Source organism: Fusarium redolens (genome assembly GCF_020744475.1).
Source record: "Fusarium redolens strain MPI-CAGE-AT-0023 chromosome Unknown BKA55scaffold_35, whole genome shotgun sequence".
Classification (NCBI taxonomy): domain Eukaryota; kingdom Fungi; phylum Ascomycota; class Sordariomycetes; order Hypocreales; family Nectriaceae; genus Fusarium; species Fusarium redolens.
This window is the reverse complement of record NW_025763698.1, coordinates 43698-68092: the sequence shown is the minus strand read 5'-3', so window position 1 is coordinate 68092 and position 24395 is coordinate 43698. Positions and strand designations below refer to the sequence as shown.

Here is a 24395-nt window from a genome sequence, read left to right as displayed (position 1 = left end):
CGCTTCAGCCCGCCTCCGAGTCTACCTTTACATGCACTCCTTTTGTGATTACTAAACAATCCGGACTCCTCTCACAAATTCACAACCTAATTTAACTTAACATGACTTATAAGCCTAGCACTTGTCAAGCCTCGTAATCAGATCAAGCAATATTTCGGAATAAGCTCCCCTAGTATATCTCTTGGTCTTCAGGTCGAGAATACGCATCGTTCAGCAACTGGGCACACTGAAGCGATCACTCTTCTTGATCTGCGCCAACAAAAGAATCTAATTAACACGCTCCGGTCGCCCATGTTTCTGCTCAATATCATTGACAAGTATTGACGGTCTATTTGTGGCCACAGTTCAACTCACCGAGTGGATTTACCATGTTTGGTCCCAGCCAAACAGCTGCCGCAGATGGCAATGACTTGAGGGACGGGGGTCGTCAGACCAGCTCTGCTGAGGAAACACCTCAATCGGTCGAGAACCCATACTTCACCAACACAGACACAACATCACCACCACGTCGAAAGCTTCCAATGTGGCTCGATCATTTCAACGCTAGAGATCTCAAGATGTTTTTCAGATGCTCAGTTGCTATGTGGATCATGACCGTTTTTATCTACATTCCCCCCATACAAGATGAAATGGGCCAGGCGTCTTTTCTTGGTTGGTAGGTTTTTCCGTCGTCTGTTGACCACAGAACTTCGGCTCTGTTTCTTTTCATGTTTATTTTTCCGTGCTGACCGCTTTCAGCATTGTCTTATGGCTTGCACCACCATCAGGCACGATATTTATAAACCTGATAGCTGCTATCACCGTAATGCTGGGAGTCACAACCGCATGGGGTTGGGGTCTAATTACCATGAAGGCTGCACTAGCCACTCGATCGGAAGCGCATACACAATCCCGGCTTGCCGAGCTTCAGAGAATGGCCGCATCTCAGAATGCCACTGACCCTCATATCTTTGCCGAGGTCAAGATTTTGAACGGTTTCATGCTGGACTTAAACGTGACGGCGACGTACTTCTGTATGATATGTGTGTACCTGTATATGATTGTAAGTGAACCAGTGATCAGCGAGCAAGATATGATTACTCAACTCTCTAGGCTCGCCTTCGCGTGGCTGCTCCGAAGCTCAGGCTTACGCAGATGATGGGCTGCATAGTCAGTGCTGTGTTTCTCACGCAGGCGCCGCTTTTACCAAGTTTCAATGGAAATATTGCGAGGCCATTGGTTCTTCCCTGCGCTATCGCTGAAGGCATTGCTATGGTTTGCAGTATCTTTATCTTTCCATCCTCTTCTGCATCTGAAGCTCTTAACCTATTTCAAGACCTGCTGGCGCCGATGCCTACGTTTCTGGATGCCTGCTACCTCGGACTTAAATATCCTAGTATTACAATGAGCACTGACAAGTTAACTGGGGTAAAGTTGAAACTCTTGGCATCATACAGTCGTCTGAAATCCATAAGTGCGTTTCTTCCCATTGACTTCTCTATGGGAAGGTGGAATGGAGATGACTTGGTCAATCTCACTACACCGCTACAAAATCTCATTGTTGAGTTCATTAGCTTGCTCGAGATACACAGACAAGCAGAAGCCCACAAGGAAAGATCTGAGAAGGCTTTGGCCTTGGTTTCGATGCAAGGTGGTCAAGGCAATCTTGAGACCGGACAACATCAGATGAATCAAGAGGCTGAGTTCCACATACGTTCAAAAACCTGGCAACATGTTGAAGAAGCGGAGCGAAATCTCCGGGCGCTGTCTGAACCGACCAAGTATTTGATTGATACATGCAAAGAGGCTCTGACAGCTATCAACGAAGCTTTGATCAATGCAAGTACTTTCAAACAAAACGCTGGCTACAAAAGCTCGTTGCAAAGACACGTTGCAGTCCTTGAGAATTTGAGAGAACAAATCAAAGTATTCAATTCCTCCACTTCTGGGCATCTTTCTCTATCGTCTTTTCATATTTTTAACGACGATGGTATTGTCCAAGCCGAATCTGGCACTATTCCAGGACTCACGGGCCTCATGATGGGGCTGCTCATCCAAGAGAGACTATGTCAACTAGCGGGTGCCCTATCACAGCTACAATCGAGAGTTATCGAACTGGAAAAAAATCGCAGTTCCTTCAGGCTTTGGCTGCCCACTCGAATGGCTTCTGTTTTAGGTTGGATGTGCACGACAGAAAACTCAGAAGGAATACCCGCTGCAGATATTGACGACAGCACAATTGTCCGCAGCCCTACGACTGCATCAGCGCATTACGGCCTGCGGGTAGGGCTTCAGACAAGCCCAGATGCCAAGTCAAGCCGGGTAGAGCTCACTTCAATGAGAACACCTCACAATCGCAGAAGGGGCAGAGCTAGTCAGCCCCTGTTGGTAGTCGCGCGCTGGCTAGGAAATGCTGAAGGGATGTTCGCCCTTCGTATGGTGATAATGACTATCTCTCTGTCCATACCGGCCGTCGTTAGTTCCAGCGCAGGCTTCTATTATCGAGAAAATGGCCTGTGGGCTGTTATTATGGCGCAGCTCACTCTACTTCCATACACGGCGGATGTTGTGTACGGGATTGTTGTGAGAGTCACCGGGACAATCGTCGGTGGAGTCGTTGGAATGACTGCATGGTATATCGGTTCCGGCAGCGGCCCAGGGAATCCTTATGGAGAGGCTGCCGCCATGGCTTTGGTGATTCTCCCCTTCATGTGGTGGCGCGTCTTTTCCTCTCTCGCGTTGATGCCTGCAGGAGTCATGATGGGAATAACCGCGCACCTTGTTGTTATCTACAGCTGGATTGATACGCACAATGAACCGTATGGAAACCCTAGCAAGGGTTATGAAGTTTTCTGGAGGCGCCTTACACTGGTTCTCATTGGTTTAAGTGGCACTTTTATCACCAATTTCTTCCCGAAGCCTCCTTCCGCCAGCCGCCATTATCGACACCAACTTGGCAAGAGCCTTATTAGTATACGAGACCAATACGCACTTTTTGTGTCTAATTGGGAAGCGCCTGCGCAAGACTTACATACTGTGGCCGAGGAAGAGTCTCTGAAAGCGATAGGGGATCTCATGTCGATATTAGGGCCAATCAAGCTAACCGTGTTCGAATTCTCATCCTCCAACTTCGACACCCGTGCACTCGACCGCGTATGCCAGCTCTGTATGCTCATACAACAGTCTGTCACACAGCTCTTAGTATATACGACAAGGTTATCAGACGCACAGCGGAAATCAGTAATTCAATCCACTGATAAAACCAAGGAAAACATGGTTGTTGAGGTCATGGCAGTCCTCACAATAGTTCAACAAAGTCTAAAAACAGACGATCCGCTTCCTGCTTTGTTACCAACTCCGCTGTTTACTAGAGAGGTTGTATTCACTAGGCGTCGCATTCAAAAGGTGCTTGGCAACAGTGAATTCAACAAGGATTATACCATGGACAACGAGGGCTTGCGAAAATATGTCGTGCTACTGAACGCTCTCCTTCAAATGTTTGCGGCGCTGGACGAATTGGTCTTAGTTGTAAAGAGAGCTGTCGGCGAGACAAGTAATATTTCTATCCTTGAGGTATAAGGACCTGAATTTGGACTCTTTTTTCATCTTTTTTTCTCTTTTTCTTTTTCGTGTCCGCTGGTGTCGATCATGAGCTCATTAGCTGTCAAAATCTGAGATATAAAAAGGGTAGCAAGTAGAGCGACAGGTGTTATACCAGCTAGACCACAAAATCGATCTTGCAACCCGTTAAAGGTGGACCTACATGGAAATAAAATAACTGGTGAGATTTACATAGTGATTGGCCTATGCATAGTATTTTCTCCGTCTCTATTCTCATTCAATAACACTCAAACGAAGCAATTGCTATTCAGCCTATTCCAATTTTTTTAAACTTTATACATTAGTATTGAGTATATAAAATGGGCCAGCTCAACAAGCCATTACGGCCAATAAATGATTGCGGGATTCAATCAATATGATCAGACCAATCCTGTGACATTAAATCTTCATTCGTCCACTCACTGTACTCCATCTGCATTTCCCCTGAGAGCCTCAATAGGAGGTCATGGTGTCGATCTGCTATTGTTAGGTTAGAACCACTGTGGGGTGAGTCTCTCGTCATTTTTGGTAGCTAAAAGTTGGATCAATTACGTGTTACACATAGATGCGGATAAATACCCTCGTCATAGTTTAGTCGGTAGGTAGGTAAACTGTTGATTTTGTACCAGGCGGTCTTTTGTGGAGAACGAGAACGGGAACGGGAACGGGAACGGGAACGGAACTGCTCGCCCCCTTTGCAGAATCCCGTACTTGAGAACAACTCTTGCATAACACCGATCATCAGTGCTCAATTTGTGGCTGATACACGACCCGACGGGAGGTATGCCAATGGCTAATATATGCAGAAACTGTTAGGTGATACGTGGCTAGGAGAGCTGAGTTGATCCATGCTGGACTCCAAGGCGCCTTTCACACGAAGGTGATGCACAGTCATCTGCTCCGTAGAAATGGAGTCCTATTCTAAGCAAGCTTTACAATGAATGGCACATGTGGCACATGAGTAGTAGCACTTCCATTCATGTCGTCGAGTGGTAAGGTAATCCACTGTCAGTCCGTACACCCCTAGACCCCGCCCACCACAACACCGTCCATATATCGTCACAACAGATAACTAATCAATTTATAACATTATAAATTCTAGCCTAAATCAATTCGTTCCTACTGCAATGGAATCGCTAGTCTCAGATAAGAAATCGATAAAGCTTTAGCCGTAGAAGACGTGGAAACCATTGGATTACGCGCATTGGCGCGTCGCCACACGATCAAGCATTCGACATTACGCGATCGAGTTAATAGAGCAGCGAATATACGCTCTGCACACGAAAAGACCAACCTGCAACTGTAATATAAGAATATAACTTAATTAAGTATATAATTAAACGAGAGAAAGCTTACTTTCCGCTTATGAAGTAAGAAATATACGATTTTGCCTAAGCCCTGTTGTCTCTCAACGGAGAAGTCAACTACCTCGGCAAGAACTGGGTCGATAGATCCTTCCCCGTTATCCTAGTGTCGAAATAAAGCTATCACGAGTTATTGATGCTGCGAGGAAATGTTATGTAACGGAAGTTTTATTATAAGACTACTACGCAGCTTGGATTAGGTCGTATGGCCTAAGTTAGTTAGTTCATCGAGAATATATAATGTGGACGAGACTGGAGTCCAATAGAGGGAAATCCACCTCGTCGTAGTTGCTAGGATGGTCTTTACGTCAGTTGCCGAGAAGATAAAGTCGGATTCTACGACCTAGAGCTCTATAATCGAATCTATTAGCGCAGACGGTTGTCGTCTGACCCCCTGTGTTATATTTACCGGTAATAAGCTTTAGAGATATTGGTTTCCTAAGGCTTTTCCCTATTAGAAGTATAATGTAAGTCTAACGGGTTAGTTTAATAGCGCTATCTTCCTTAAGTAGTTCTAGCTTGTATTTCTACTGGAAACTGAGCTAGAAGACCCAACTGTCTGGAGGGTATTAGTCCTCAACTTATATAAGTCTTATATTGCAGTAGAATTAATGGAAAATGCTTGGTTAAATTGAGTCTGGTTTAACTGGATTCCCTTATACTTACTATATATTACTTAACCGCTTAATGTAATAGTATTTAGCCCGTTAAAACAGTATTATTAGCAGTTAAAGAGAAACTGGGGGATATATAACGCGATGTCCCCCTAGCCGTAGTAACTCTTCCTATAGGCTCATGAGACAGCTTCCCGGAAAGCCATATCTCGCAGGAATATCCTATAAGAGTATAAGACGACTGGAATTTACCCTACTCGACCCGAGAACGCATTAGAGCCATTAAAACCCACAGAGGAGCAACAACGGGTTTTTTTTTTCCAACCTATAACACCAAGGAAACTTCCTGTGACTACAAATCCGACGTGGGGGACGCCTCAAGGAAGTCAGGATATCCAAAAAGAAATTAATTAAGTCAGGAGGGGGGGAAATAACTCGATAAGGGAGTTCATAAGTCTATTAAAGAGAGCAGGGAAATCCCTTAACGAAAAGAACAGTCAGATGTAACGCTTGGAAGAGGAAAAGGTTATATTAATCGCTCAGAAAGGTATAAGAGAACCTATCGGCCGAGTCCCTGTTCGATTTAATCCTAATAAAGCTTTCCCTAACGCCGACCAGATTATTACAGCGAGAGATCAGGCTGAAAAAATGTGTTGCATTGAACTAGCGAAAACCGGCGCAAACCTTCCCGGAAAAAAAGGAAAAAAACACTAAGTGCGGAAAGTCAGTTCTTCAGCCAGTACCTAACGTTTTAGTCAAATTAAATAAATACTCGTAGCGGTATAATTGATTGAAGTCATCTATCGGTTATTGATGTGAGGCTATCACGGGTGTCCGGGGTCCAGGGGTGTACGGACTGGTGGTGGATTACGTTAGAACCCGTGATTGCCTGAGCTTACGCTGGTCCAATGAAACATTGCCAGCCCGAGAAAGCGTCAGATGGGGCCATGACCATGACCATGCATGACCACAGATTCAGCGCCCGCTGTGCGTCGTTGTTGACCGCTCTTCCGATTTTCTCGGCGCACCTCAGATGACCGGCCGCACGGAATTAAACACCGGTGTCTTGGTGGGGAAACGGCAAATCAGTACTTAACTTCCGAAGCATAGAATGTCTTGAATGGCACAGCACCAGACTATAGCTGGCCCACAGGTGGCGCTAATCACGGACAGGTTAGGACTCCATTTTAGCATGCTGGTCCACATCAAAGACAAGAAGTCAAGAACAATGAAAGAGAGGGGTTACATCATGCCCCGGGATATATGTTCCTTACACCGCACGCAACCCTCAGGTAGGAGTCCCAGCTAACATGGTTTTCCACTCATGTCTTTCATATAGAAGCCACTCTCATCTTTGTGTTGGATGGGCCCGACTTCTTGACGCATCCTCACTTGCGAAGTCAGACATTACCAAATCTGACAAAGCGGTCAGTACCGGCATTAGTATCATGCGATTCCGCTATTGAGACTGTCTGGGCTATAATTTGCTTATATCACTGGAAGGATGTTAATGACACTAGAGGTTACTCTTTGATTGGCTTTGCGTTACGACTAGCTGCCTCTGCTCAATGGAACAAGCCTCAGAATCACATCTCTGACGAAGAGGAATCGCATCACGTTACCAAGACCGAAGTTGAGGTCAGGCAGCGAAGAGACGAAGCCAGAATCTGGTTGGCTCTAGAGAACTTAGATCGAACGTATGTTTCACCCTCCGAGTGATATTATTAACACGTCGTAACCTCGTTTTTGAAATAGCGCAAGCTACCTTGCAGATCGGCCTCTCATATCAATTTTAAATAATAGAGACGCCGAACTCCGATCATGGCTTGGCTATAACAAGTGGACCTATTTTTTTAGGGATGCCAAAGCTTTAGGAGGATACGAGCTGTCCAAGATTGCTCATCCTGCATATACTATGATGAGGTTAACACGAAAAAGTCGAAAACTGTCCCATTCTATAGAGGAGCTTCAAGCTTTCCAAGAAGAACTACATATACTCAATATGGAAATGGTTGCATGGGCAGAATCCTGGAAGCAGTCTTTTACAGAGAGTAAGCTAACTCTGGCATGCAAGCGTGTTTCCAGACTTAAAGCTGATAGGTAAACTAGCTCTAAACCCTTAACCGTTTCACACCGCTGTCATCCTTATACATAGAGATTACATACGCCTTTACTTCAATTCTGTTCTCTTGCACCGAATACTCACTATCGAAGACAGAGCCACTCGAAATATTGACGTATACACAACCTTCGAAGTTTGTTACAGCAGTGCACTCGTCATTCTGCGGCAAATCACCCAGATTGGCAAAACCGGGGCCCTATATTACTTCTGGGACGCAGCACATCTCATGGTAGCCTATGTGGCAATGGTCTTCCCAAAGTTGTTGAAGCTAGCATTCCAATTACGAATGGTCTCAATGCATGAAGCGTTGGAAGCACTGCATAATGCCACTGCTGCCTATTCTAATGCAGCTGGATTGCTTGGTGTGGCAAAATCACCCAACACAAGCCCGAGTGATAGTCTTCTCGAGGCCATTCTTGCCAAACTCCGATCAGAGACGGGCTTCAATATGGACAAGGAAAGCAGAACAAACAGACAGTTATCAACAACTGGCAGCACTAGCATCGAAGAACAACCTGCAGATAATGTTACAACCTCAGTATATGACAACGACATACGTCTTGTTCCTGGAGAGTTACACATGCAGGATGGTATAGAGTTGACCACCGAAATCCGCAATGAACCTGACTTCATCTTCGATTATGATTTCATGAATTCTAGATTCATAGATGCTGGATTGCTTTCGTGGGGTGAGCCAGGTATTTTTCTACAGCCACATTGATGTGGCGGACGTCCTTCCTATCCAAGAGCTACATTTTACATGTGCTCCTGTCAGTTACAATCTAAAGAGAAGTAAGGGGCGGTCAGGAAACGGGATGCAGTTGAGTGCAACACAGGGAGGGCTTCGGCTAGTAGGACGTGAGGCATAAGAAATATGTATTCTAGGGCGATGATGAGTAAAAGACACTTGCCCTAGGAGTACTTGAACTGTAGCATTTGTAGAACATGGTAAGCTCTTCAATTCCAAATCTTCGAGGACGTTGAAGGGTTTTGGCATGCATTTTGAGACAGAAAACCATCTGGTAATGAGCGTTATATGCTGGTCTATCGGCGATTATGTTAATCGACTATACTATAGACTGGCTGCTTCAACTGATGTGTGTAAATGCACGGAGATTATCTGAACCATGCCAGTGTTCAACGGATATCAGCTACGCCTGAATGTTGAAGGGTGAGGGCATATGATTTCTGGCTATCGTATGGGCGTAGTATCTAATGAAAACAATACATATAAAATGTATCAACATCTTTGGATTCCTCTATATGTGAAGCAAGACATCCCATTCAGATCTTAGCCGTGATTTCAGAAATAGATATATGCAAGACCACGTCTAGTCACTCGGCGGCAACACTGGCACATGTTAACAAGCATGTCATAGTTCATAACAAAGACTTACTTACCGAACAATAAGCTTTTTGGCACTCACACGCCCTTCATACAACGCGTTTACTCCATCAACAATGCTATGAAGCCCATTGGGAGAACTTGAATAGGGTGTGGCTTGAATGTCCCTTTGGCAAGAAGGAAGCTCAGGTACCGATAGAAGAGGTAAGAGAATTCTTCGTCTGCCTTAGCCTGCTCTTCGGTGATGCCGCTGTGCTTGATTCCGTATGCTGAACTGACGAATGTTCTCGTAACTCGGACATCGTCTGGAAAGCTCCAGCTGGGGTCCGTGGGGAGACCAACCATGTTGATATGCCCCCCGCCCGCTGCTTGAAGCACTTCAGTGACTGCCTTGTAGCTGTCATTCCCAGAGATCGCATCAAATGCTAGGGTGATTTTTGCCCCATTAGCCGCATCTAGAATCTGTTGCTTAACGTTGCCCTCTCGATAGTCAATGATATGAGTTGCAGCATTGAGGGATTTGACGTGGTCAATTCCAGAGCCAGCAACTGTAATGATAGGGTAAAGGTTGCTTAACTTTGCCAGTTGTAGCGCGTATGAACCCACAGCACTAGAACCGCCGTAGATAAGGATACCAATGTTCTTCTGACCGGGAGTTGTAGGAGGGGGGACCTGCAGATACTGGAATAAAGCTAATGCAGCCGTGATGAAGGACAGCGGCGTTCCCGCTCCATCCTCAAATGAGACATTTGGGGGAAGGTGAAATGCAGTAGATGCTGGAGCAACCGAGTACTCGGCATAAGTGCCGCCTGGATGCCCCATACGATGGAAAGCAGCGACTCGATCTCCTGTCTTGTATTCAAAAACATTGGAGCCAACCTCTTTAACAATGCCTGCAACGTCATCTCCAGCATTCAGGGCTTCCGACTCGGCGCGACCCTTGGTGAACTATTGGTACATTGAGTTAGTAGATTGAACTTGATGCCCGTATTCCTGAGTTCGACTGCCCACCTTCCAATCCTTAGGGTTCAGCCCAGCGGCCACTACTTTGATGAGTACATCGTTGGGCCCAGGTTTGCTGATTCAAATCAATATCTTCGCTCTAAATGCATGCTAATGACAACACTTACGGAATTTCAGCATCCCTCAGGATTCCCTTGAACTCGGGCTTTCCGGAGATGAGGTATTCCTTCATGTTATGATAAAACTAGGGTAAGCCTTTATCTTGTGTAGAACAGGAATTGGAATTGCGATGGGGTTGCTGATTGTGAACTAATATCTGCTCTCGGCAAAGTCTAATGACAGGCGAGTCTTGCCTTAATACAATCTGCACTTTCAGTCACTCGGAATAACTAATTTTCGCTTACTCACACGCTTATGCAGTGGGTCGGCCTTATTACATAGTTTTCTCCGATGGCTTCTGCGGCCTAGAGCAGGGCCATGGCACATAACCCACCGTGACATCGGAAAACTTATTGAGGTCACCCGTCCAGGAGAAGAGCACGCTTGTTACAAGTCTAGGCAGAAAATGATCACGATGACGCCACCGGCTCACATGCTCTGGCAAGATTTGATAATAACCCTTCTTCCACCTTCCAGAAGGTCAGCTGTTCGCCGGTCCTCGTGAGCTGAATCAGCGGCGCCGAGAAATCTGGATTCAATGTGGGGTTGTAATCGAATCGACATCTGTACAAAACGGACAATATCAATTAGCTGGACAACGAAGTAATGTAGTATTAAATCTTCGAGTTTTCAGTTGTGGGGCCCAAATCATAAAACTTGGGTTGTGATGGAGGAACTTGCTTGCTGGACCTGGAAGAGTCGGCAAAATGAAAATCGCCAGTTACAAGCTTGGCGCTGTCAATATTGACTACGCCGGGGTTAATATAAATGCCCCTAAAGTCGCAATTGCTAAAGTGCTCCCTTTAATTAACTATCTTGACACAGAACTCGGATGAAAGTCGCCAGCAGGTCTGCTATAAGCCAGGCCCAGAATGCGTTGAAGAGTTTTAGCATGCATAGAACTAGGAAAGGCAAAATCGGAACTTGTACTTAGTAAATTCCGCATAAAAGTTACTCTTAATGATTCCTGTCTGCCACACTGGTGTCGCATTTACTCTACTGGCAACCCGACTGTGCTTGGCCATGAAGGTATAGGTATTACTAATGCGTTGTTTTTAGTGAGGATGATTTATAGAATAGCACTCGACGATTAGATTATTTTAAAAAAGAAGGGTTCTTGTATAGAATCCTCGAAACTTGCTAGGCGAACACGCTCCCCTGGTAACTAATGACTAAATCAACTCTACTCCTTGTTAGGGCCTTTGAGGTTAGTTACCTAGTAGACTTGATAATTAGTCAGCTCTGCTACTAGGATTTGACTGTGCTTTGATAGTTATTATACTCTCCAGTTAATATAAATGTCAGAGACGACATCTACTAGGTACTTGTCCTTATTGGTAGTTCCGTCATATCGGCCGAGATCACGAGATACCATCCATAACCCCGTCATAGACATTTCTTCCATTAATCAGTATCAATGGCTTGACTCGAGCCCACACTAAAACCCTCATCACATGACTTAGTCCTTACTAGTTGGGTTACTGAAGAGAAGATGATATGGTGTAACAATCTTGCATGGATCTCCCGTCCGGAGATATCGGCGAGCCCGTATAGATCCCTTCATATCCAGTGCTTTTCAGAGTAGCATTCTAATCAACTCGACCACGATATCTGCGTCCGATTTCTCTCAAGTGCTTTGTGGCCCATATTTTAACCTATGAGCAGACTGTTCAGTCTGGTGTGAGGCCATTGCTGCCGGAAGATCTTATTACTGTAAATCTGAGTAATCAGTTCCGACTCCAGGGAGCGGGTCGACGCTCTTCTTTCAAAAGCGCGCACGCTGTCTGCTCAAGTCTTGGCCTCGATAATACAACACGCTTGTCGGTTTCGGCTTGACTTTCAATCTTGATTTACAAGTTATCCTTTTTCTTTCTTATTCATCTTTTCTAATAACCCCACATCCACACAAATGTCTTCACCAACTCATGGCCGCATGCCCGCCTACTCCAAACAACCTTACGATGAAGAACGTCTCGAGTGGGCGACTTCGGTGCTCAATAAGTACCTTCGATTGCCGAGATTTAGCAGAGCTGCTATGATACTCCTCTTCATCGATATCCTCATCGTTGCCGCCCTTGTTAATGCCTTCGAGCCCCTCATCACCCTCCTCCGCCGTAACGAAGAATTGTTCGGCGCCCGACTTACTCTCCCTCTCAATGATAACTCGTTCGCCCCCACTCTTCCAGAGCAGCAGATAATACCGAGAATCTTCCACCAGACAAGCGCAAACGAGACGGTTCCCGAGGTTTGGACCGATTTGGTACAGAGCTGCAGAAATACCTACTCTGATTTTGAGTATAAGGTTTATCTACCTTGATATGGGATTATAGACCCAGGCATGCTAACTATCGCAGCACTGGACCGACGATAGAGCTCGTGTCTTTATCTCGGAAAAGTACCCTTGGTTCCTTAACACTTGGGACACATTCCCCTTTAACATTCAACGCGCCGATGCTATTCGATACTTTGTACTCCACCACTATGGCGGCATTTACCTTGATATGGATACCCTCTGTAACAAGACTATTCCCCTCCACCAGGTCGAGGCTAGCGGAGCCATGCACCATGCTGTGTTCAAGTCTACTACGCCTACCGGTATCTCTAACGACATGATAATCGCCTCTCCCCATCACCCAGCCTTCACAAAGGCCCTCTCCCGAATCCAAATCTATACTAATCTTACCCGCCATTGGGCCCGTCTCCTCCCCCATGTCGCTGTCATGGTCTCTGCTGGCCCTCTCTTCCTTACTATGGCCCTTAAGAACTACCTCCTCGAGCAGCCATTTCTTCCCGAGCAGACGGTGCAGATTATTAATGCTACTGAGCTGGAGCCTTACCTGACCGATTTTGAGGGTGCATCATGGCACCACGGCGATACAAAGACTTTGATGTGGATTGGCGATCGACCCTGGGTTTGGTTCATGTTGGGCGCTATTGGTCTAGGTGCTGGTCTGTATGTTGTCAATCAGCTGATGCTTAAGTGTTTGTCGCGATTCTCTGAGAAATTGTATGCCTCGAATGATGCGAAGGAAGCCACTAAACTAATGTAAGAGGAGGAATGATTTCATCGTTTATACATGATTGTAATACTCGATAATGTCGGGGTCTGCTTTGTCTAGGGAAATCGCTTGTTGATGCTACTGCAGCTGCTGTTTGTCACGGTCGGGTGTCGAAACAGTGACCATCATCTATGACTACGATTTGTACACCGCTCCCAAGGTTAAGCTTGACGCCAGCCTCGTCATGTGAGGTAGCTTATCCTCAATACGTCAGTGCGGAAGGCTCCAGGCCGTTGGATACTAGACTTATTGGGGTTAGTCATTTGACAAGACGGATCCAATCTGATGAACAATATCTCGTGACTGAGTACAAACAGTGAGATCTGCCCGATGTAATATGGCGTGAGAGTCATTATAATGGTCGAGCATATGATAATCGCTGCGTCAGGTTTCCCTCCAATCAATCTCAAACTTTTCGGGGCTTTCTCGGTAATACAAGAGTATCTGCGGCATAAGCTGACCGCTCAAATCATCCAAAAAGAGTCCTTGTAGCCGATTTATCATCAGGATTGTTATATAGGAGCATTATGGCTGAGCTACTCATTATGTCTTTGCCTTTGCCCGCAAGTATGGGGCGTAAGAAGATTTTTATTTATCATAGCACTTCGCCTCCCATTGGACTTGGAATCACTATCTGCTCCGTGTCCCACTGACAGGTGTAATATTCAAAGATATCTGGTGCAGTAGCAAGGCTTTAACCCTGGTATGGGTCGAACCCAGGAATGGAATCACCTGCAGCTTTCTTTAAATTATCACCGAACCGGCTGTCGACCAGCTTAATCGTTGCCTTTCCAAAGTCGTGATGTGTCAGTTGCTCTTGAACAAAGCCGCTGGGATAACCATCCCAGGCAACCAGATCAGCAATCTGCCACCATCCGAAATCATTCTCAACATCGTACCGCTCTTCCTCCTTAGCGATACGAAAGGCATGCGTGCTTAGACCATTCTTATGGTAGACGATAAGCGGATGATCACCATCAAGCACAGGATTATTAGTAGCCCCCTTGTACTCTCCATGCGCCGACGGTGCAACACGGGCAATCCTCTTGTTATTTTGCACAAAGACAACAACATTTTCCCAATCATGGACATGACCACCTGTGCCTCGGCCTGTTCTATCTACCTCAAAGTAGTATTCATACCTTGTCATCTATTAGCAGGAACAAACGCCTTGGGGATTCGAGCCGACTCACATGTAAGCGCACCAGCCATTATTGCAACGACTTCTGGAATATACGTTCGCATTGTCAAGCCGTGAGATATCACGACAGCCAGCGGAAGGGCTACCCTTGTTTGGTAGACCTGGATTGAGGTTTCCCTGCACATCAACAGCGGCAGTATTGTAGCAGCTATCCTTATCGAAATCGAGAGCCGGTTGGAATCTGAGACTATTTTCATCGGCATTTCTGGGTAGCTTTGTCAGAACATCGCGCCGGAAGACGTCATTGTCCCTTAAGATCGGGCTAGAGTAAGCCAAAACGACTTCAGCAATAGCCAGGAGGGCAGAGCCTAGGTATGAAGTGCGCATGATGACCCGGAGTGATAGTCTCGAACTAGGGATTCCAGAAATATGTACGCCTGAAGAGAGTATGTCAACCGTGTGTGAAGTTTCTAGACTAGGCATACAACGAATGACCTTATATACCTGTGAATAAGAGGGGCCTGCCCATGAACGAAAAAGGAGTAAGGGAAAACAATAAAAAAAAACAAAGTAGAATGATCCCGCTGGCAAGCGAATGTCGCACAACGCAACACTTGCTTACGATGGGGGTCCGTGTAATGCTACCATGGCCCATAGGATTCGAGGCCGGAAGTGCAGCCCGTTTGAAAGAACTGGCTAAAGAGCGGGCACTGCTGAGAGCTTATTAATGAGTCCGGTTTGTTCCACCCGTCAGGAATCACATTGTAGTGAATACGAAAGCCGTCAGCTGAACCCCTTCCACCTTGCATAGAGGCACTATTCTACAATGAGAAGCAATTATGAGGCATAAGAGATCAAGTGCAAAAGCATTAGTGAGAAAGTCCGATTCACAAGTTCCAGGCCAAGCGTAACGTGACCCCCTCTGACCCCTGCTGTTGTATGGGGCGAGCTAACATACTTTTGCCCTCAAACCATAGTAGATAAAGCGAGGTGTTCCACTATTTAATATTAGTAATCAGATATAGTACTACGTTAAAAGGGAAGGAAAAGAGGAAACTTATTGCATGACGTGTATTCGGTCTATTGGTTCTGTTGAATTCTGCCCCTCAGATGTTTTGCTATTTCGGTTGTAATCTTTAAGTATCCCTGCTTGCACATGACACTGCAGCACCTATTTAACAAAAACCAGGTTAAGGAGGAGACTAAATTCCTATTAGCTACGCACGAATACAATAGGATAAGGATATCAAAGTGTAAATAAGAATGTAGTGACATTGTCATGTTATGTATTTTACATAATAGGACGTGCGATTATTATAGTAATAATAGTCTAGTCAGACTCTAGTACAAAGATATACGTGGAACTTAGAGCAAGGAAGTAATTAAACCAAGAATATATACACATATAATGAGATATATCAGAGAATCAGGGCTCGTGACAGATGTTATTAATTGTCGACTTTAATTCTTTTATTGGGGAGGGGTTGGTTTAATTCCCTATCCTGTTCTGGATATAAGAATAATATTGTGGTAAAGGAAAGTGGAGCCCACTCCCAGCCGCTAATCTAATAATTCCTCCACTGCTCTAGTCTTAATTACTAAGCCCGAGCGGTTTTATTACTATTTTCTCTTTATGTATCGATGTTTATAGCATTGCGACAAAAAGCAAAGTTATTAAGGGGATTTACAGAGCTCAACCCAATCAGCTTGCACGGACGAAAAGTATGTATTTGAGTAAATTACATGCTACCCTTTATAAATTAGGTTAAGAAATTCATCAGGCTGATAATAATAACCAAATAGAAATGAAAACAAACACATAAGCGGCACTTTAGTGCTAATGTATATTATTTCTGGGCCTAACCCTAAACAAAACGGAACCTCCCCCTTGGCGAATTTTACTCAACTACCTCGCCTGATAACGGCGGGTCGATACGGAAATTACGGGTAATAGATATGTTAAATTTAGACCGAATGTGGGCCAATTGAGTCTATTTAGAATAATTATACACTGTAAGCACATGCAGCGTCCCTCAACTAGCTCCTTCCACGACAAATAGACACCCAAACAATCAATACGGACCTGTGTTCCAATGATCGAAAATTATACGAGATGACAGGGTGGAATGCCGTTGATAGTTAGCTACCAAGGCTCCGCACATGCTAATCACAAAATGCTATTGACAGTCTACAGAGATTTTTAAATAATACTGCATAAAAGAAATCTTGCCCTCTTTTCTGTGGGTGAGTCCGCACTATCGCCGGATATCTATCCATACGGTCGTTCCAATAACATGCGAAGCTGGGTTGCCGCCACACTCCAGGTGCCTATTGTCGCTTGCAAGCTGTTTCCAAAATTGTCAGTGTATTGCCCAATACTTTTAGATCCGACTGGTTGGCTGATCATCACACGTGACGACATAGTAATATTTATCAATCCATTTTTAATATTAACTGCTTTCTTTAAATATATTATTCATAGCATGTTTAGTGAGTCCGATTCTGTCCACAAGCTTTCATGTACAGACTATGTACTTCGCTGATTTTCTACCTTGACAGCCCGAATATAGGCATCTCGAGCGGGCCGCGCTTTAGAAGCTGCTTCTACCATTTTTAAGCAGATTGAAGAGATCTTGCCCGGCCGGGTAGCGGAAATTGTACCACCCGGTAGCTTGTTTTTCTCGAACATCAACATACAGAAATGAAAAGCCACCATCCCGTTCCCTCTTCGCCACCCTCAAACGTAAATCCTCCTCGTTAGGTGCTCTCCACCCCTCCCGTCACCCTCTGCGTGCCACCAAGCCTGGCACTAGGTCATTCCGAGTGAGATGAGCCCCTTAGCTAGTAGCTTGGCCCCTCCACGCGTCCTGCTAGATACTGCACCCTTCCTAAGCTTACTGACAGTAGCCATGCTGCTTGATGTCATGTTGATTGGAGCAATTGATCTTCTTTCCGCTTTTACCATTGGCGCCACAGGAAAGCTTTTCACCCCCGACTGGCCCGCCTGGGCTATAGGGAAAGCCGATCTGTGTCGGGTTGCTATTGCCAGAGCACCCAAAAAAATTAACCGATATTCCTTTTAGGTTGAAAGGTTGGTAGCAAATGTTAGACTTGGCTGTATTCCCGAAGACCGCCTGGCCGGGACAAGCGTGATCTCCCTCAACCCACGCAACCCATTTGTTCTCCTCGACGCCATTTTGAATCTGTTCACCCCAAGCTACTTTAAACGGTGCGCGTTTACCGAGGAGGGTATCATTAATTTGAGAGGTGCCAGGGCTCTGCTCTGGGATACCAAGATCGAAACCAAGTGGATTTGGGGCAGCCGATGAAACAGCTGTAAGAAGGGCAGCTGCATAGATGCTCTGAAGAAGATGCATTTGGTTTAAGAGAGAGCAATATACTTAATAAATAGGTTGACAGAAGGTTGCGGTTCTTGGGCTGAGAATCTAGAAAATGTTAGTCGATGAGATTAATACCATATGCTTTTTAATCTCCTATCTATATATATTACTCACATAACATAAGGAAACATAACTTTATCTCTGTCGGACTCTGCTTACTGTAGTCCTTGGTGTTATTAATAAGCCATGAAGAAAACTGACGTTCAAACGGACGACCATCAGTTGCAGTTCATCGCAAAGACACATAGGGAACCGGAAGGTTCTCCCGAATTTCTCGGAATCAAGATGTAATCCTCTCGAATAATTTTCAAACTTTACATAACTGTCCCGCTCCTGGTGTACATAGTAGAGCTGTAGGGAGTACCCATGCAGTGCTTATTACAGGTTTTGAGATTCGGATAAACTTAGTAATCGTTATTTGACTCTTTTTCGAAAAAGAGAATTAAGTGACTTAATCAAATTCACATACACAACCATATTAAAGAAATGCCGCCGTTTTGTTATATAAAACAAGTACCTTGATCCAAAGCTTCTCACAACGCATCATCGTCAATCAGCCATCGTTCCTATATCTGTTATACATTGCAAAGAACTGTCTCGTTCAAGCACCATGTTTTTTAAATGTGGCCTTCTTTGCCTTTTCCTGGCTTCGAACTCATTTGCAGCCCCAAATACCATTGTCCCACTCCCCAAGTTAGATGCTCGAGGGTTAGGTGTTAATGCTACAAATGCAGCACGCGCGTGCGGTGGTTGCATCAAAATTGGCTATGGCCAGCAGCTCCAGGACTCCGATGGGCTCAACCATTGGGTAGTCTGGGTTCACGGGGAGGACGCCTGTCCAGGGCAGAGGGTTATTGGCCCTTTGAAGCAATCGATTTGCTCCAATTACTTTAGCTGGCAAGGAAAAACCACCCAATTCTTTGACTGTGGCTCTGGTGAACCTACATCAGCCCATTGGGGGCTCAGGATTTGAACTGCAAGAAGAAGAACTACAAAATCACTTGCCACGGTTCGTTGCATGACATTGTGCAGCACGGGTACTGCGACTAATGTAAGCTGTTAAATTCTTTCGTATAATAACCATGGACTAACAAACGAGGTTATATAGGCTAATAAACAAGCATATTTATAGCTACAGGATTTTAAATTCAGGGGAAGCAGAGCACTGAGGTATCTGCTATATTGAGTTATATATATTAGAAAGGGAAGACTTCTCTTAGTACTATAGTCTCTATGTCGCACGGTAGGCATAATCTTCACGGCCTTAGAAAATGACTATATTATTAATCTAGCTATATGCTTTAAGTAACTCTATAAGATGGAATACCCTGCATGGGAGATAAATAAGGAATAATTAATAAATACATTTTTGCTACTGCTTATTATGTTCACTTTAACCCTTTAAGCACGCTAAGTGTAATATATATATTATAGGCTTAAATAAAGAGTAATAAGTAGGTCAATGCCCTATAAGTAATTTGTATAAAAAAAATAACTAAGCTCTTACTTTTAATTATAATAATTATAATATAGTAATTAGTTAATCTTATAACAGGCTATAATCAGCTAATTTCTTTATATTTATAAGGGCTTTAAGAGTTAAAAGGCTATAATTAATATATTATAGTATCTTAAATACTTCTAATTAGCTAAGACCCTAGCATAGCTTATATTATTAAAACAAAACCTAGATTAAGGTCCCTATTTCTATCTATTTAGTAATAAACTTCTTAACAGGTTATTATAATACTAAGACAGCTCTCTAACTAGTAGCTTAGTTTTCTAGTTAGCCAGTCTTATCTTTACTAGTATTTAACATATTAAGTAACCTTGCCAATTAGAAAGGAGTATATTAATTGCTTGCCATTACAGGGATTTCTTGCCAGCCTACCTTAGTCTTAACTTAACTAGCAGGAAGTTACCTCTATTTTATAATAATTACTATAATAAAGTAACTAAAATTCTAACTATTATAAAAGAGAGAATTAAGGTAGATATATACTAGCCTATTTTATTATATTTAGGTTAAGCCTAGAGGTATTTAACTATACTTAGGGTTAGGATAAGGTTAGTATTAACTATAGTTAGGGTTAGGATAAGGTTAATATTAACTATTTAAGCTATCTTTACCTTAGTATTTTTCTTTAATTAAGATCTAGCTAATAAAATAGAAAGGTAAAGATTTTTTTAATATATAAGGAAATAAGAAATAAGTATAAGAACATATCAGTCATGCGTGGAGGGTGCGGGTTGGGGCGGCGTCGTATGTGTTCTACAACATGTTGAAAATCTCGTGGTAAATTAATCACGTCGATGCACAAAACAGAAAGTAGATTAATTGATATCTTTTGACATAACTAATCTATATAAACTATGCTAAAGAATTTTATATACTTATAGAAGCATCTATTATTAATTAAAGATAGAATTCGATATTTATCTTACTTTTAGTAGTCTTAATTCTTAATAAGTGGCTTTAAAAATAGGTAAATAAGAGGAATTATAAAATAGGAAAAACCCTATTAAGTCTTTAGGTAGCTAATATAATGTATTATAAAAGTAAAAAAACCTTATTATATCCTCCTTAATAAATAAAAAAATACTATAGCTTACTATACCCTGCCTATCCTTAGTAAATAATATTATTAAGATAAATAATAAGGTAGCTTAACTATATTATAGATAATTAAAGATAGTTATATATAAGGAACTTTTTATTTATATTAAAAGTATATATATAGTAATTAAAAAATAATCTTATTATATTATATAATAATAGAAATAAAATAAAAATAAACTTAAATTAAAGTAAATAATATTATTAATATATATTATAGTAATTCCTTATTTTAACATACTAGTTAGTTATTTTAGATATTCCTTATTATTAATTATTATAAGAGGAATGCCCTTTTAAACTTAAACCTTATTAATTTATTTTACTAAATATAATACACTCCCTTACTACTATAACTAATATAATTACTAATATCTTTACCTTAAACTAATTACCTATCTTAATTATGGCATAACCTAGTTAGCTCTATTACTGCTATTATAACCTTCTTACTTCTTAATCTAATTAGAGATTACAGATTACTAGGGATTATAAACTATAAAGGCTTACTTCTTATAAATAGTCTTTTAAACTTATTAAAAAAAGGCATATTAATATATATAATAATTAATAATAATTAAGGCTATATTAAAGGTAAAAAGGGGATATTATAACCTAAATAAATATAAATAAATATAAGAGGAAATAATAAAGTATAAATTTAAGAAGAGTATTATAATATATATTAATTTATAATAATTACTTAAAATAGGTTATTAAGTATTAACTATAGAGGAAAAGGCAAAATAGCAGTAGTAATAGTAAGAGGCATTATATATAAAATATATATTAAAACTTATTTAGGAGTATGCTCTTAATCTATATTTATATATAATTATTAATTATATACTACCTATATTATCTGCATTATAGGCCACTATAGCTATTATAAGTTTATTTAAGTTTACTTCTTTTATTAATTTATATCTACTACCTAGTAGTCTAATAATAAGGCTTATATAACTAGATTAACTATATGCAAATAAAGATAACAGTCCTGTAAATCTACTAGCATAAAAAAGGCACGCAGCTTTAGCGCCTTTTAAACCATTAAGTTTGCCAGGGCAATCGACTATATAGCAAAACAGGGACTCCTATAGTTCACTGCTAATTGCCAAGCTCTTTACTCTAGATATAGGGGTAATGCTTTAATGCTATTAGATACCTTAACTTATAGTCTAATTGACCTTAGCCTATATAAGCATTTATACTAGCACTATCGCCTATTTAACAAAATAATAAGGATAATTATAGTTATTATAATAATTAGATTCTCTATTTATAGTAGTATAATATCTCCTTATCTAAAGATTATTCTGCAGTATAACTAATAACCTAAGTATATTAATATAATTTCCTGTTTCTGAATTAGCAAGTCCCTCTTTATATATCAAATATATAAGCCTAGTTCGCATTATTATGGCTCTGTTATCTCTTAACCCCTACGACCCTGTTCTTAATGCTTCCTCTAATTAATTTACTAGCAAGAGATAACTAATAGCACAGACTTTCTATATATATAATAAAGTATTTTAGTTATTTTTACTTATAAATATAAATATAACTATAATTAGCTAACCTTACTTATAAATATACTTTTATAAGTATAAATTTACTAATATATAACTTAATTTAGGTATATATTTATATAAGGTTATTAAGCCTAGATATACTTATATACTTTAAGAAAGAATTAAATATATTTAGTATTTCTTCCTCCTTATAGTCTATCTTTAATAAACTTAGTATATAATATATAACTATTATAGCTCCTTTTTAATTAAGAGAGCTTCCTCTCTAACTAAATATTAAAGCCACTTTTATTTATAAGATATAGGCTTCCCTTACTTAAAAATTAATAACTATTTTATACTATAAGATATTAATAATATCTAGTTTAAGGCTAAAACTCTTTTAGCTATTTAGCCTTTAACTAGTTTTGCTTATTATTCTTTTATTATATAAAAGTAATATCTTATTAATTAGATTATTTAACCTTATAATCTAAATCTAATATATATATAATATACTTTTATTAGGTTATTTTCTACTAGTAATATCTGCTTTAATAATATTATATTTTTCTTTAATAAAAGTTACTTATTTATACTAGCTTTTATAAATAGTCTTTTTTAGACTAATTTAGAGATTTATATAATAATATTATTATACTAATAGCCTATAAAACATTACTAGATTATACTTAATAGGAGATTCTTAGTTTATATAACCTTATTTATATAAATTCTTATACTTACTAAGAGAAGCTAGGGGCTAGTTATTAGGCTACTAATAATAAGAGCTAAACCTTTTACCTAGCCTATAGTGTCCCTACTAAATTTCTTTTATAGTTTTAGGCATTAGTTATATAAAAAGTAAACCTCTATTAGATTTAAATATAATAAGGAGAGATAATTACTTAATACTAGACTCCTTATTTACTTTTCTAAGCCTATAACCTAAAGAACTTATTTATATAACTAAACCTTTAAGAGAGTCTAGTTTTATTTTAAGATAATATTTTAGCTAGCTTTAACCTAAAATAACTTAATTCATAATTATACTAGCTTAATATAGGAATATATAATTATATTAATAAATAGTATTATAGTTAAATACTATTATAAAATAACTAAAATAGTTATTATAAGCCTTAAATATTACTTTAAAAAAGCACTTACTATTATTACCTTTATAAATAATTTAGTATTATAATACTAAAAGCCCTTATAAATACTAAGTAATATTACTCCTCTCTTCTTTAAGATATTAGTATTTATTATATTAAGGTAAAGTTAATTAAATTATATAACCTAAGTTATTTAGTATTTAAATTACCTAATATTATTTATATAAAAGCCTATAATTATAAGAAAGACCTCTTTAGGGTTATATTTAATAACTATAAACTCTTTAATTTAGGTTCTTTATTACTTCTTGCCTTTAATAAAGAAATATTTAAGGACTTAGCTAATATATATTAGAATCGCCAGCATGCATTTACGCCTTAGCTTAGTTACTCCTATATAAAGCATGCTTAGGAGGCAAATAAGCAGCATCTAAGGGCTATATTATCTGCTTAATAGTATCCTAATTTTAGGATTTATAAAGAAGTTATATTCCAACTTAATATTATCTTACTATATTAGCTAACAGCGCATTTTAGCCTAACTAGACTACCTATATATTACAACCCATATAGCTATATTACATAGCCTTTATAATTTTTACTAATTACAAAAGAATTACTTCTTTTAGTAGTAATCCTTTTTTATTAAATTACTTAAATTATAATGCTTTAAGACTAAATTATTATAAATTACTAATAATCCTTAATAATTTAACCTCTAGATTACTTTTATTCCCTATTAAGTTATAAAGCTACTTTTAGTATATAAATTATATTTATTAATACCTTTATAAAACTTAGCTTATTAACTATTAATAAGACTTTTTTATCTTAATAAGCCTAAACTATATTATTAAGTATTAAGAAATATAATACTTTATTATTACTTAATATAATACCTTATAATTCTATAAATATAAAACTTAATATAAATTAATTTACATATTTAAAAATACTAATTATTATATATTAATAGCTTTTATTTAAAATATATTATATTAATAACTAAGTAATATTATATTATTAAAATATCTAATAATACTAGCTTAATACTTCTTTATATTAAAGTATTATTAAGTATTATTAAGATAATAGCTAAAGTTTAATAGCTCTATAATATTATCTATATTTTATAAACTTAAGTAAATATATATCTTGCTATAATTATTAATAAAGGTAATAATAAAAGGGACCTTAAAGAGGCACTTAAGCCCCTTATGCTAAAACCTTTTAAAGGCTAAGTTATAAATATAATCTTATTTCTAACTTAAATAAAGGCTTACTTCTACCTCTATTAAAATAAGCTAAATATACTTATAAAGAAACTCTTATATATTATAAGCTTAATTTAAGAAAAGTAAAGGATTAGTTTAAACCTATCTTAAAAGACTTCTTTAAAAAT

General features: G+C 40.1%; 7 protein-coding genes across 7 annotated transcripts; 4 read left to right on the top strand and 3 right to left on the bottom strand.

Moving 5' to 3' along the window:
- Positions 1–368: 368 nt before the first annotated feature.
- BKA55DRAFT_698326 (uncharacterized protein) lies at positions 369–3558 on the top strand (the record flags this gene model as incomplete). The annotated part of the gene is made up of 3 exons (XM_046200507.1): positions 369–655; positions 739–1042; positions 1093–3558. The coding sequence occupies 3 exons, from the start codon at positions 369–371 to the stop codon at positions 3556–3558; spliced, it is 3057 nt and encodes a 1018-aa protein (XP_046041154.1).
- Positions 3559–6749: 3191 nt separating this feature from the next.
- Positions 6750–8572, top strand: BKA55DRAFT_547019 (uncharacterized protein; the record flags this gene model as incomplete). Its single annotated transcript, XM_046190980.1, has 5 exons — positions 6750–6849; positions 6897–7254; positions 7415–7608; positions 7772–8377; positions 8565–8572. The coding sequence occupies 5 exons, from the start codon at positions 6750–6752 to the stop codon at positions 8570–8572; spliced, it is 1266 nt and encodes a 421-aa protein (XP_046041153.1).
- A 554-nt stretch (positions 8573–9126) lies between these two features.
- On the bottom strand, positions 9127–10219 carry BKA55DRAFT_530072 (chaperonin 10-like protein; the record flags this gene model as incomplete). Its single annotated transcript, XM_046189120.1, has 3 exons — positions 9127–9972; positions 10036–10102; positions 10155–10219. The coding sequence occupies 3 exons, from the start codon at positions 10217–10219 to the stop codon at positions 9127–9129; spliced, it is 978 nt and encodes a 325-aa protein (XP_046041152.1).
- A 1860-nt stretch (positions 10220–12079) lies between these two features.
- On the top strand, positions 12080–13322 carry BKA55DRAFT_668721 (nucleotide-diphospho-sugar transferase; the record flags this gene model as incomplete). The annotated part of the gene is made up of 2 exons (XM_046197912.1): positions 12080–12448; positions 12501–13322. 2 exons carry the CDS (start codon positions 12080–12082, stop codon positions 13194–13196), a joined length of 1065 nt encoding a protein of 354 aa, XP_046041151.1. The 3' UTR covers positions 13197–13322.
- A 577-nt stretch (positions 13323–13899) lies between these two features.
- Positions 13900–14733, bottom strand: BKA55DRAFT_530135 (necrosis inducing protein-domain-containing protein; the record flags this gene model as incomplete). The annotated part of the gene is made up of 2 exons (XM_046189125.1): positions 13900–14320; positions 14399–14733. 2 exons carry the CDS (start codon positions 14731–14733, stop codon positions 13900–13902), a joined length of 756 nt encoding a protein of 251 aa, XP_046041150.1.
- Positions 14734–17189: 2456 nt separating this feature from the next.
- On the bottom strand, positions 17190–17723 carry BKA55DRAFT_720620 (uncharacterized protein; the record flags this gene model as incomplete). The annotated part of the gene is made up of 1 exon (XM_046200998.1): positions 17190–17723. One exon carries the CDS (start codon positions 17721–17723, stop codon positions 17241–17243), a length of 483 nt encoding a protein of 160 aa, XP_046041149.1. The 3' UTR covers positions 17190–17240.
- A 5406-nt stretch (positions 17724–23129) lies between these two features.
- On the top strand, positions 23130–23348 carry BKA55DRAFT_530074 (uncharacterized protein; the record flags this gene model as incomplete). Its single annotated transcript, XM_046189121.1, has 1 exon — positions 23130–23348. A coding segment is annotated over one exon (219 nt), but the record flags the coding sequence as incomplete, so codon positions are not given.
- Positions 23349–24395: the final 1047 nt, after the last annotated feature.